Consider the following 14,729-nt stretch of genomic DNA (forward strand, 5'->3'; position numbering starts at 1 on the left):
CAGCATTACAGGATGACTTCGCAATGGGATGCAATGGGACGTTTTAATATATCCCATCAGGAAATGTAGGGTATTTGCTAATACCCAACCGTTAATAAAACATTTTACGGAACATGTACAGAAACANCTGACCCTCCCCTGCTCACGCTGTCTCTCTCTCTCTCTCTCTCTCCTAGAAATAAATAAAAAATATTTAAAAAAAAGTTAAAAAAAAATTTTTTTTGACCAGGGGAAAAAGAAAAGACTCTCTGGATTAAAAAAAAAAAAAAAAAAAAGAAAGAAAGTAACCTTTTCTTATATGAAAGGAGGAATATTTATAATAGACAAGGAAAATCCAGTACCTGTGACAATAGGTCCCAGGAACATCCCAACAAATACCAAAATGTCCTTATTCCATGGCCCCTTCACGTACAGAACGGTTAAAAAGTTACATAAAAATCAATACTTACATGTTACAAATACACTTTAACTCACCCATAGATTCAAGAGACTTCAAAATGGAAAGACAAGACTTCTATAAGCTGATTTAAGGAAAAAGAGTACGTAAGCTTCTGTACTATTGCTTAAACAGGGCTCAGAGAGTGGTCTCAACTCAATATTCGGCTGAAACACACGACTGGAAGGTATCGTCCGGTGACGGAGTTTCAGAACAGAATTTGTTATTTTCAACTTTGGAAGCACTTCTTTCATGTTGTGGATTCTCTGGAGCACCGTATCTGAATCCGCATCAGACTTTCCCGTATCACTGACATTTCTGTCATTTTTCTCCAGTGGCATTTTTTTTTTCCTCACATGACTTTGTGTTCGCTAGGACTGAACACTTTCCTGCATTTTGCGGTTAGAGTTTCTCTATCTCGCGTGCATTCTCATCACGTGTTTATGCAAGGACGTGGGCCAATTGAAGGCTTTCCCACAATGTTTACATTCAAGAAGTTTCTCTCCAGTGTGCATTCTTTCATGGCTTCTAAACGAACTGGGGCGGCTGAAGGCTTTCCCACATTCTTTGCATTTGTAGGGTTTCTCTCCAGTGTGGACTCTCATGTGCCCTCGAAAGGTGGTGCGATAAACGAAGGCCTTCCCGCACTCCTTACACTCGTAGGGTTTCTCTCCGGTGTGGGTTCTCTCGTGGACCTGCACGTAACTCGAACAGCTGAAGGCTTTCCCGCATATTTTACATTCATAGGGTTTCTCTCCCGTGTGGGTTCTCTCGTGTATTCGGAACGAACTGGGACAGTTGAAGGCCTTCCCGCAGTCCTTGCATTTGTAAGGGCCGTCGCCGGTGTGCGTCATCCTGTGTCTCCGGAAGCTGGTGAGAGAGATGAAGGCCTTCCCGCACTCCTCACATCTGTAGGGTTTCTCGCCAGTGTGGGCCCTCCCGTGTATCTGCAGGCCCAGGGGGGAGCTGAAGGTTTTCCCACACTGCTTACACTCGTAGGGCTTCTCTGCGGTGTGAGTCCGCTCGTGCCTCCGGAAGGACGTGGGGCAGCTGAGCGCCTTCCCGCACAGCTTGCAGATGTAGGGCTTCTCCCCGGTGTGAGTCCTCACGTGCACTTGGAAGGTGGTGAGCCAGTGGAAGGCTTTGCCGCACTCTTTACACTGATAGGGTTTCTCTCCGGTGTGGGTGCGCTCGTGGGTCCGGAAGGAACTGGAGCAGCTGAAGGCTCTGCCGCACTGCTTGCACTCGTAGGGTTTCTCTCCGGTGTGCGATCTTTCGTGTATTCGATAGGAACTGGGGCAGCTGAAGGCCTTCCCGCACTCCTTGCATTTGTAGGGCCCGACGCCGGTGTGCGTGATCATGTGTCTGTGAAAGCTCCCGAGAGAAATGAAGGCTTTGCCGCATTCCTTGCAGTCGTAGGGTTTCTCTCCGGTGTGGGTTCTCTCGTGTTTTCGAAGAGAGCTGAGACAACTGAAGGCTTTGCCGCACTTCTTACAGTCGTAGGGTTTCTCTCCCGTGTGAGTCCTCTCGTGGCTTCGAAACGAACTGGGGCAACTGAGGGCCTTCCCGCACCGCGGGCACTGGTAGGGCTGCTCCCCGGTGTGCGTCCGTTCGTGTGTCTGAAAGGTCTGATGGTATCGAAAGGCCTTTCCACACTGCTTACACTGGTAGGGTTTCTCCCCAGTGTGGGTCCGCTCGTGTTTTCGAATAGACTGGCGATACCGAAAGGATTTCCCACATTCCTTACATTCGTAAGATTTCTCTACGCTGTGATTTCTTTCGTGTTTTTGAAAAGGCTGGAGGTAACTGAAAGCTTTTCCGCACTCTTTACACTTGTAAGGCTTTTTTCCATACTCCTGATACTTGTACGGTTTGGTCAACGTGTGAGATCTCTTATGCCGATTGAGGGATGAATGACGCATGAAGACTTTCCCACACGCGCTGCACCCCCACGGTTTTAGCTCAGGAGGAGTTTCCTTGTGCAGATTAAGATGCGGAACGGGGCCGGAGTCGCCTCCACACGGACCACCTTCTTTACTTTGGCAGAGCCTCTCTACCATACGGCTCCTGGAAAAAATAACACCAGAAGTGCATTACTGATTTGTGCCTTTCTATCAGTAAATACTAGGATTACATTTGGGCGCCTGGGTGGCTCAGTTGGTTTGGCATCTGACTTTGCCTTAGGTCATGATCTCGTGGTTCATGGGTTTGATCCCTGGGTCAGGCTCTGTGCTGACAACTTGGGAGCCTGCTTCATGCATTGTGTCTCCCTCTCTCTTTGCCCCTCCCTGGCTCAGACTCTTGTCTCTCTCTCAAAAATAAATGAAACATTAAAACTTAAAAACCAAATACTAGGATGACACTGTTACAATTCATAGGGAAAGGGTAGGTTTTTCTGTCCTGTGTGAACAGCTTGAAAATGAATATTCTGCTCAACCGTAACTGTTATATGAAAGTAGTGAGGATGGGGCGCCTGGGTGGCTCAGTCACTTAATCGCCCGAATTTGGCTCAGGTCATGATCTCGCGGTCCGTTGGTTTGAGCCCCGCATTGGGCTCTGTGCCGACAGCTCAGAGCCTAGAGCCTGTTTCCAATTCTGTGTCTCCCTCTCTCTCTGTCCCTCCTCAGCTCGTGCTCCGTCTCTGTCTCAACAATAAATAAAAGTTAAAAATTTTTTAAAACTTAAAAAAAAAAGGGGAAGTAGTAAGGATCACATCGGAGTTTCTGAATACTCCAAGTGAACTTTCCTGCAAACACTGAACATTTGTCACATTTAAGAAAGCACTTTGGTGACAATTTTCTAGGAAAAATACATCTTTTTTTAAATTACTGAATCTTTTTTTTTTTTTTTAATGTTTTATTTATTTTTGAGAGAGAGATAGAGACAGCGTGAGCAGGGGAGGGTCAGAGAGAGAGGGAGACACAGAATCTGAAACAGGCTCCAGGCTCTGAGCTAGCTGTGCGCACAGAGCCCGATGCGGGGCTCGAACCCATGAACATGAGATTATGACCTAAGCCGAAGTCGGACGCTTAACCGACTGAGCCACCCAGGTGCCCCTAGGAAAAATACATCTGAAGCTGGGCTGTCTTGTGTCTGCTTGCTTTAAAATTTTTTTTAAATGTTTATTTTTGAGAGAGGGAGGGAGACACAGAGTCCGAAGCAGGCTCCAGGCTGTCAGCCCAGAGCCCGACACGGGGCTCGAGCCCATGAACAAGGAGATCATAACCTGAGCCGAAGTCAGATGCTTAACTGGCGGAGCCGCCCAGGCACGGGCCCCATGTTTGCTTGCTTTTACATTTTCGTAACATATGAAGATTTCTTTGGATGCTCCTTTCCACCACGCATGCAACCTACCTTAGATTTCTTCCCTGCTTTTTGTACTGATCTTCAATGTTAGGGTCTTTCCACTTTTTCCCTACAATGCAAATCCAGAAAAAAACCCAATAAATTATAGAATTATTACATTACAAGCCCATGATAAGCTCTGCCCACGCCTGATTTGCCAAAGCAGTCCTTCTCCCCGTTCCTAACTCAAGAGCACGGACGGGTGAGAAACACACATCCCCTAACGAACTGGGTGAAAGGGAGTTGTCACCCTTACCTATTGAGGCCAGGTTCCGGAAGGTTTCCTGCATCACATCTCTGTAGAGCTTCTTCTGGGATGGATTCAGAAGCGCCCACTCCTCCAGGGTGAAGTTCACAGCCACATCCTCAAAGGCCACTGTGTCCTAAAACATCCCACACACATGTGGAGGAGGGATGAGACAGCACTAGAAATCTACAGTCAATTAATAAGAAGTTCACATGATTCTGTGATCTCAAAGCAGTCTAAGACTTTGGTCATCAGAATTCCCACTCTCTACACATAATCATGGCCTCGTAAATTTCTGTCACGAATACATGAAAATTATTTCTACTTTGGGGGCGCCTGGGTGGCTCAGTCGGTTAAGCATCGACACTTGATGTCGGCTCAGGTCATGATCTCGGGGTGCCTGAGATCGAGCCCCGCGTCAGCGCGGAGCCTGCTCCCTTGCTCAAGTGTGCGCACTCTTGCTCTCAAATAGATAAAACTTAAAAAAAATTATTCCTACTTTTACTATGTTCACGTCAATTCTCATTGCTTTCTCACGGTAATGTACCAAGCATGCTGGAAAAGGAACTCCTATACAAATGAAAGAAACATTTCCATTTTAAGACCACCAATTCCTTGTGAGAAAAAGCTCACTTCCCTCCTTATTTCCCACCAGGTCACACAGCACTCCATGGAGTAGAGGGGCACAGCCACACGAAGTTTTAATGAATAAAGACACAGTGAAACATTGAGAGCTTTTACTTTTTAAAAAAAAAATCTTTTTAGGGGCGCCTGGGTGGCCTAGTCGGTTAAGCGTCCGACTTTCGCTTAGGTCATGATCTCATGATTCGTGGGTTCGAGCCCCGCATCGGGCTCTGGGCTGACGGCCAGCTCAGAGCCTGGAGCCTGTTTCAGAGTCTGTACTTCCCTCTCTCTCTGACCCTCCCCTGTTCACGCTCTCTCTATCCTAGAAATAAATAAAAATATTAAAAAAAAATCTTTTTAAGGGAGAGAGGGAGGGAGGGAGAGGGAGGAGGAGAGGGGGAGAGAGAGGGAGGGAGGGGAAGAGAGAGAGAGAGAGAGACAGATAGACAGACACAGAATCTGAAGTCAGCTCCAGGCTCTGAGCTGTCAGCACAGAGCCCGACGCGGGGCTCGAACCCACGAACTGTGAGATCGTGATCTGAGCCGATGTCGGATGCTTCACCAACTAAGCCCCCCAGGCGCCCCAAGAGCTTTTGCTTCTATTTCCACTGGCAACCATGAAAGGCCAGAAGGCCCGTGGGAATCCGATGTATAACCAGGACCCACGAGCCACACTGTCCCCAAGTACTCCAGGCCATCGGAAGTAGTCGGACGCAGCGGGCTGCAAGTTTTCTGGCAGAGAGTGTTCATTTTCACTTGTCTATAAAAACATTTGTCAGAGATTCAGCCATTCCCTTCTATCTGTGCCCTTTCACGGCGCTTGGATGTGATTCGGAAATTACGGCTCAGGTACGAGAAAGGCAGCCTCACAACTCAGAGCCCCACAAAACCTCTCTCCTCTAGGGCCTCGGAGCTGCTTCTCGCCAACTGTTAGCAAACAAATGCACGCCCACTGAGATGACACGTGCCTACGGGGTCTGAAAAGGTTTCTCACTCCCATGATGAAGTGTCCAGGGGTGGGGGTGAGGGGGGAGCAGGGCAGGCCTCTCAAGCCGGTGGGAAAGGTCTTGAGAGAGCAGGGAAGGGAGCCTGGCCTGGGTTATTTACTGNGGTGGGGGGGTTTGGTGAGAGTTCGGGTTCAGGGGCAAGGCCTTCTGGGAACCGAGGATCTTGCCAGAGCCAAGGCAGTGACTGACCAGCTAGTGTGTGTTGTCCCCTCTTACACACGCAGGTGCCAGGGGAGGGAGGAGGCGGGTAGGGTTAAAGCTGTCAGCAAACAAACATCTAAAAGTGGAGTCAGAGACTTCCGGTTTCTGGTCAGACACGTCAGCAGTTTAGCTGCTGCCGTTCCTGTCCTCGCAAGGAAAAAAACCAACATGCGAAAAATCAACAACTCTTCGTGAAACTACCATCTCCAAAGTCAGAGAGACAAAAAAACGTTGTCATTTAAACATATGACCACAGGGGCACCTGGGTGGCTCAGTTGGTTAAGTGTCCGACTTTGGATCAGGTCGTGATCTCACGGTTCGTGGGTTCGAGCCCCGCATCCGGCTCTGTGCTGATAGCTCGGAGCCCGGAGTGGTTTTGGATTCTGTGTCTCCCTCTCTCTCTTCCCCTCCCCTGCTCATGGTCTGTCTCTGTCTCAAAATAAATATAAACACTAAAAAAACTTAAAAATAAATAAAAATAAAAATATGACCACAGGGGCGCTGGGGTGGCCCAGGTGGTTGAGGTCCCAAGTTTGGCTTGGGTCACGATCTTGCGGTTTGGGAGTTCGGGCCCTGAGTCAGACTCTGTGCTGGGAGCATGGAGCCTGCTTTGGATTCTCTATCTCCCTCTCTCTGCCCCTCCCCTGCTCACTCTCACTCTCAAAAATAAGTTTTTTAAAAGCTTAAACATAAATAAAAATAGGTCCACCACAATATCGTGTTCTTAACCAGGCGTGTCCTCCCGAAATAAGAGACGCGAGCACNGGCATTTCCTCTAACACCACTGCTCCAACTTGACATCACCGATTCCGTGGCCAGTAGTTCATCTCAGTACCAACACCATCCCGACTTAGTGTCAGATTCACAGATCGAGCACTCGCCACCCCAAGACTGGCCCAGTTCAGATGCCAGCCACAAAACGGGGTGCCCTGTCTACTGGCATTCCCACCCAGCCACCCACACATCTACAGATGCCCTTGAAACCCCTTGAGGTTTGGGAATTTGCTAAAACAATTCTGAGAACTCAAGAAAGCACTTGGCTTATGATAAGCGTTACAAGTCAGGAACAGCCCAACGGAAGAGACGCGTGGGGGAAAGAACGGGAACCGGGGGTGACAGGGCAGGATCATTTGCAACTTCTGGGTTCTTTCCCCGTAAGCTGTGCCCTCAAGCACCTTCATGCATTCACCAACTTGGAAGGTCTCTAAATCCCATCTTTTAAGGTTTATTTTTGGTTTTTAGCATTTTATTTATTGAGAGAGAGACAGAATGTGAGCAGGGGAGGGGCAGAGAGAGAGCGAGCGAGCGCGCGCGAGACAGAATCAGAAGCAGGCTCCAGGCTCCGAGCTGTCAGCACACAGTCCAATGCAGGGCTCGAACTCACGAACCTGAGCCGAAATCACGAGTCGCACACTCCTCTGAGTGAGTCACCCAGCTGCCCCCCAATCAGACTACTTTTTGTCTTACGTGGGCACAAGCGACAGTTGGGTGAGGCTCTGACCTCTAGCACCCAGCCGGTGAGGAATCAGGGGAGGGACACACGTCCTGCAGGATGAACCGTCTGCTGTAACTGCCCCCCGTGTGCCTGCCCATCAGATACCTGCTCCTGCGAGAGTGTCTAATAAAGCCTCGATTCACTGCGCTTGGAGTCTCTGCGTCCCTCCTGTGACTGGGTCGCCGGGCTGATTTCTTATAAACCCTTAGCCAGATCAACTTAGAACAGCACACTAAAGGCCTGTTGTTTTGTTTTTTAAGGCCTATTTGCTTCAGTTCCTTCTCAGGCCATTAGGTCTGCCTTCAAACAAATAAAACAAAACAAAACAAAAATCCCCTAGCATACACCTCATTTTGAAAGAAACCAGAGGGAAAAACACACCTGTTATAGAGAAACAAAGAATCAATTTATACTCAGTGCCCAAAAAGACCATGCAGGTAAGAAGAGAGTGGAATGAAATATTTTAAAGTGTCCACAGAGAAAAACGATGTGGCCAGAACTCTGTGTCGAGCAAAATTATTCTTCACAAGGGAGGGAGAAATAAAGACTTTCTGAGACACACAAAAATTTGAGGCAATTTTTCACCAGTATACCCGCCTTGCAAACATTATGAAAGAAACTTCTTTAAAAAAAAAGGAAAATGATGAAAAAAGGAGAACATTTCAGAAGGAGTAAGTTTTAAACATTCTTAGTCTGAAAAAAAAAAAAACCCACGAAACTCTTCATCTGATAATACTTTGTTTAAAATAACACTAACAAAAAAACCTATCTGGTGGGGCACCTGGGGGCCTCAGTCGGTTAAGCATCTGACTTCAGCTCAGGTCATAATCTCGCGGTTCGTTGAGTTCGAGCCCCGCGTCGGGCTCTGTGCTGACAGCTGGGAGCCTGGAGCCTGCTTTGGATTCTGTGTCTCCCTCTCTCTCTGCCCCTCCCCCACTCATGCCTCGGTCTCAAAAGTAAATAAACGTTAAAAAAAATTTTAATGTATCTGGTAACTTTATAGCTTATGGGGAAGTGAAATGAATGACAGCAATGTTACAAGGGGCAGGGAGGTGAAGTGTTAGGGTCACTCAAAAGAGAAGTTCACTGTGAATACACACTGTAAATTCAAGAGGAACCAATAAACAAGAAAAAAAGGAAGTTTAACTGATATGATAGGAGCATATGGGAAAACAATGGAATCAGGTAAAATGTCCAGTTAAAGCCAGAGAAGGCAGAAAAAAGGTGGAATACAAAAGAGAAATGAAGAAAAGGGGCAACCAATAGGAAATACAAAAAATGATGGCATATTTAATCCAATAATATGAATAGTCACTTTATTTTTTCTACGTTTATTTTGGGGGTGGGGGGCAAGTGCACATGGGGGAGGGGCAGAGAGAGAGCAAAGAGAGAATCCCGAGCAGGCTCCAAACCATCGGCACCGAACCTGACAAGGGGCTCAAACTCACAAACCAAGAGATCATGACTGGAGTCAAAATGAAGAGTCAGACGCTTAACCGACTGAGACACTCAGGTGCCCCTATCAATAATCACTTTAGGTTTTTTTTTAAGAGTTCTCTTTTTTTAATGTTTGTTTGTTTTAAAGTTTTATTTTATTGCTTTTTGAGAGAGAGACACAAAGTACGAGCTGGAGAGGGGCAGAGAGAATCCAAAGCAGGCTCCAGCCTCTGAGGTGTCAGCACACAGCCAAGTGCAAGGCTCGAACCCACGAACCATGAGATCATGACCTGAGCCAAAGTCGGATGCTTAACCAACTGAGCCACCCAGGCGCCCCAATGTTTGTTTATTTTTGACAGAGATACACACACACACACACACACAGTTCAAGCAGGGGAGGGGCAGAGACAGAGGGAGACATAGAATGCAAAGCAGGCTCCAGGCTCTGAGCTGTCAGCACGCGGGGCTCGAACTCACGGACTGAGAGATCATGACCTGAGGTGAAGTCGGACGCTTAACTCACTGCGCCGCCCAGGTGCCCCACCCCCCAATAAACAAACATTAAAAAAAAAATAAAACTATCTTTGCCACATTCAACAGGACTAAGGAGCAAATGAATCTACAATAACAAAGCCCTTTGAACTAATGAGAGAGTAAAGTAAGGCTGAAGGATAAATGGTTAATATACAAAAGCAAAAGTTGGGGCGCCTGGGTAGCTCAGTCGGTTGAGTGTCTGACTCTTGATTTCAGTTCAGGTCATGATCCCAGGGTGTAGGACTGAGCCCTGTGGTAGGCTCCACGCTGAGCGTGGAACCTGCTTAAGATTCTCTCTTCCTCTCTGTGCCTCTCCCTCACTTGTGCGCGTGCGTGCTCTCTCTAAAATAAATAAAATGAAAAAAAAAAAAACACACACAAAAGTTAATACTTTCCTATAGATTCAAATAAGTGCAATCAATTGATCTTTGACAAAAGATGAAGGCAATTCAACAGGGAAAACACAGTCTTTTCCACACAAAGTGCCAGGAAAAGTAGACTCCACATGAAAAAATCTACATACAGAGCTTACACCTTTCACAAAATTTAACTCAAAATGGATTCCTAGATCTTATAGAAAACCAAGACTAAAGTATTTCCCAGGAGATAGCACAGGAGAAAATTTAGGTGACCTAGGGTTTGGGAATTATTTTTTTAGATTCAATACCAACATCAGGATCCATGAAAATTTAAAAAACAGCAAAACATTAATTGTGGCTTTATTAAAATGAAAATCTACTCTGTGGAAAACAGAAGCCACAGACTGGGAGAGACTGTACAAAACACTTCTCTACTAAAGGGCTGGTGTCCAAAACGTCCAAAGAACTTGTAAAAGTCCTGAAGACAAGCAACACAATTAAAAATGGGCAGAAGATCTGAACACACACCTCACCCAAGAAGATATATAAATGGTAATTAGGTATATAAAAAGATGCTCAACATCATGTCATTAGAAATTGTTAATAAGGGGCAGCTGGGTGGCTCATTCTGTTGAACGTCTGACTTTTGCTCAAGTCATGATCTCCCAGCTCACGGGTTCAAGCTCCGTGTCGGGGATCTGTGCTGACAGCTAGCTCAGAGCCTGGAGCCTGCTTCAGATTCTGTGTCTCCCTCTCTCTCTGACCTTCCACTGTTCACGCTCTCTCTTTCAGAAATTAAAAAAAAAAAAAAAAAAAAAGATCTGACTCAAAAAAACTCCCAAATTCACAAACTCTTTGTCCAGAAGACAATCTCCTGACCTTCCCAGACTTTGTCAATGTACACAAATTACTAAGTGCACCTACGCTGTAGACCCAAAGCTCAAGCCAAGGTCTAGAAACAAGACCAAGGATGGGGCACCTGGGTGGCTCAGTTCACTTAAGCGTCCAACTTCGGCTCAGGTCCCGATCTCATAGTTCATAGGTTTGAGCCCTGCATCTCACTCTGTGCAGTTAACAAAGACCCTGGAGCATGCTTCAGCTTCTGTGTCTCCCCGCCCCCTGCCCCTCCCTTGCTCACGCTCTGTAGGCTCTGTAGGCTCTCTCTCTCTTTCTCTCAAAAATAAATCAACATTAGAAACAGGCCCAAGGAGGGGCGCCTGGGTGGCTCAGTAGGTTATACGTTCAACTCTTGGTTTCGGCTCAGGTCACGATCTCACGGTTTGTGAGTTCGAGTCCCATGTCAGGCTCTATGCTGACAATGTGGAGCCTACTCAGGATTCTCTCTCTCCCCCTCCCCCACTTGCACTCTGTGTCTCTCAAAATAAACAAGAAAGGAAGGAAGGAAGGAAGGAAGGAAGGAAGGAAGGAAGGAAGGAAGGAAACGAAAGAAAGAAGCGCAGGGAAACCAGGATTACAACCTCAGAAGGAGCAACACTGCCCTGTTTCCTAAGCCCCTCCCCCATGTACACAAGCATCCCTAGCTTTCCTTCATTCTGAAGCTTCTCTGAGCTCCTTCTGTGGTGTCTGAGCAGGTAGGATACCTGCTGAGGGAGGTTCTCCAGGAAGAGCCAACTGGGCCTTCAAGTATTTCCCTTTCCAGGTTCATTGGGGGGTGGGGGGGAGGGAATGAATTACCTTAAAATTTTTTTAATGTTTATTTTTGAGAGCGACAGAGCATGAGCGGGGGAGGAACAGAAAAAGAGAGAGAGGGAGACACAGAATCGGAAGGAGGCTCCAGGCTCCAAGCTGTCAGCACAGAGCCCAAAGCAGGGCTCGAACCCACCAACTGTGAGATCACAACCCGAGACGAAGTCGGAGGCTTAACGGACTGAAGCCCCCAGGCGCCCCAAGTTGGAGGAGCCTTACCTTAGAATCATTGACCTCAGGCTTCTGCTTCCTACCAACTTGCTCTTAACCGCTACTAACATTTTAAAAGGGGTAAGTCTACTGTGGGGAACAAAATCGCTCATACCCAGCGTTTATATATGTGTAAGGCAGGGAAAAAATTGTAAGGCATTCTTCTAGTTCAACAACAAAAAACCCCACACACAAATATCTACTCTTTCCAAAACCCACAAATATGCCAGATAATTATTATTTCATGGCCAGAAACTGTTTGGAAACAATCATAACTGAACACATTTCCAGGGGTTCCAAGTCTAAGTCCTGATACTGCCTTTGAAATTGCCCCAAAGGACAACTCTCTGAGTGTCATTATACCTGCCGGTGGGAAGAAAAAAAGAAAATACCATTTTTAATAGATGTAATTAGGAAATCTCTTCTTCCCCTGAAATTCACCCTTTTCTTGCCTCTTCGTAAAATTTTATACTTTCAAGGTCTACTGATTAGACACATTTTAACTCACTGGGAAACTCAGGCTTCAAGAAGTCGAATGCGGTCTCGAGCTCAGGTGGGGCGATGCAGGGCACAGCACCCCGGGAAGTCTCCGAAGAGGAACTGCGACCCAAGGACTCCCCACAGGACGTCTGTGCCCAGGAATGGTAGTAGGAGGAGGGGCAAAGGGGTTTCATGCTATCTATTCCAGGTGGTTAACTCGGCTTCCTCTTATGTAAAATATCCTCGGGCAAAAAAATAAATAAATCTCTAAAAAGAGCCATGAATGGCCCCGCGGATACATGATAAAACACTGCATACTGTGAAACGCATCACGGAGAACAAATAGTTAATAATGATGCTCTGACCCGGAGAGGAAAGATGGCGTTTCGGAATGCAGGGAAGGATCTGGAAATTTAGGCATTTCCAGTCTTACGAAAGAGCGAGGCTGGGAGCACAGGGTCGTGGGTTTGAGACCCCGCTCCCCGGACATTTGGAAAAGTGAGGGAGAAACCGGGTTTCCCCCAACCCCNCACAGATAAGTATCCCCGGAATTCCACTGAACAAAGATGGAAGAAGGAAAACGGCAAGAACGCCGCTTAGCGGCAAACAATAGACGGCAAAGGTCTAAAGGATCAACAAAGCGTCAGGACAGGGGTCACCTATGGGGCAGGGCAGAGGTGAGGCGGGGAGGGGAACATGAGGTCACCCTCACTGCTGCCCACAGTTAGGAATCTTCATGATGCCTCCCAGGATGTTCCTTGTAAGTCCTACCACAAGACATTTTGTACATTCTTTTCTCAATATGTTTGATGAGCAAAGATTTCAAGAAGGTATTAAGGTTGCAAAAGAACATAATTTATAAGTTTGGTTCTTCTGTAACGCGGCAATGTGAGTTTTCATTCTCAGGTTTGGCAGGAAAAACTTGGTAATAAGCCAACTGTTACTGTCTACTTAGAAAGAATGGGTTACATGAACGCATCATCGTATGTACTTTAAAAAACAAAAGGGTGGGCACTTGGCTGGCTAAGTCAGGTAAGCGCCAACTCTTGTTGATTTTGGCTCAAGTCATGATCTCACCGCTTGTGGGTTCGAGCCCTATGCTGTCAGAGAGGAGCCTGCTTGGGATCCTCTCTCTCCTTCTATCTCTGCCCTGCCCCTAGTTGTGTGCAGGCATGCTGCTCACTCTCTAAAATAAATAAACTTAAAAAAACCTGCTCTAAAAACAAAAAACAAAGGTATTGATATGAAAAGATCAATGAATATGCATCAACAGAACAATTTAACTATATTGCAATATATATATATGTCACCTTTTCCGTAACCTGTATAGGCAGGGGGATCCCCACCACCCTTCCCGCTCCCTAAGGTTTGGTTGAGTAGTGGAGACTAAAACATACCTACTAGAAACATATGAAAAGGTTTATTACTTTCATAATAGAAGTTTCTGGGGAGGGCAAGGCAGGCTTCCTCAAGCAAGTGGCAAATGCCTTGAAAATGCAAAGAAAGGGGACTGGCCCAGGTTTTATTGAGGTTGGTTTGGAGGGTGGCCAGGGTGAGAGTTTGTGCTCACTGGCAGGGACTTCTGTCATTGACTCTCTCGCCAAGGTCAATGCTGAGCACCCAGATGTGAAGCCCAACTGGTAGAGGGGAGGGAGAAGACTTTAAAAGAGCCAGCTGTCAGACAAGGGGAAGTATCTCTGCCCCAGATTCCTGGTGCTTGTCAATTCCTAGGGATAAGAGCACTAAGAGCCAGTCTTGTTCTAATATGTGGTCTTTGACTCTGTCCCTGACACGGCTTCTCCAACTATGTAAATTTCTAAGTGATACAAGCACTAGGAGAAACTTTTGTTCTAATGACCTGACTCTGGGTGGATTCCTGGATGGGGGCTGGTCTCCAGAAAGACCGAGCCACTGTTAGGGGCTTGGAATTTTTAACACCCCCCATCCCCCAGAGAGGGGAGAGAAGCTGGATATGGAGTTAATAATTCATCATGCGTACATTAGTAAGCCTCCATAAAATCCCAATAGTTTGGGGTTTGGAGAATTCACAGGTTGGGGACACAGCCGTGTACTGCGAGGGTGGCACACCCCAACTCCATAGGGGCCCCCCAAGAACTCTCCTTACCTATCTCTTCATCTTGCTGTCCATCTGCATCCCTGATCACATCCTTTAATAAACTGGTAATTGTAAGTGTTTCGCTGAGTTCTGGAAGGTGCTCTAACAAATTAATTGAACCCAAGCAGGAGATTGTGGGAACCTCTGATTTGTAGCAGGGCAGAAGTTGCGAGTAACCTTGTTGGGACTTACTACATGTGACTGGTGTCTGAAGTGTGGTTAGAGAGGTCTTGTGGGACTGAGCCCTTAACCTGTGGGCTCTACACTACCTACGGGAGATAGTATTAGGCTGAGTTATACTATAGGACACTCAGCTGGTATCACGGTTGTGGGGAAAAACCCTCACCCGTTTGATGATCAGAGCTGTCGGAAGTAGAGTGTTCTCAGTGAATATCAAGAAGACACATAGGAGAAGGGGCGCCTGGGTAGCTTAGTTGGTTAAGCGTCCGACTTTCGCTTAGGTCATGATCTCGCGGTTCGTGGGTTCGAGCCCCGCGTCGGGCTCTGTGCTGACTGCCAGCTCAGAGCCTG

General features: G+C 46.9%; 1 protein-coding gene across 1 annotated transcript in view; it reads right to left on the reverse strand.

Moving 5' to 3' along the window:
• Positions 1-263: 263 nt before the first annotated feature.
• Positions 264-14,729, reverse strand: part of LOC144234571 (uncharacterized) — a 23,359-nt gene continuing 8,893 nt past the window's right edge. Inside the window, exons 2-4 of the mRNA XM_077767895.1 lie at positions 4,038-4,164; positions 3,791-3,851; positions 264-2,503 (exon numbers count right to left, since the gene is read on the reverse strand). Of these exons, the coding sequence (XP_077624021.1) occupies positions 850-2,503; positions 3,791-3,851; positions 4,038-4,164 (1,842 nt within the window). The 3' untranslated portion in view covers positions 264-849. The remainder of the gene's footprint in view (positions 2,504-3,790; positions 3,852-4,037; positions 4,165-14,729) is intronic.

Source organism: Crocuta crocuta, unplaced genomic scaffold (assembly GCF_008692635.1).
Source record: "Crocuta crocuta isolate KB4526 unplaced genomic scaffold, BGI_CrCroc_1.0 scaffold115, whole genome shotgun sequence".
NCBI classification, from domain to species: Eukaryota; Metazoa; Chordata; class Mammalia; order Carnivora; family Hyaenidae; genus Crocuta; species Crocuta crocuta.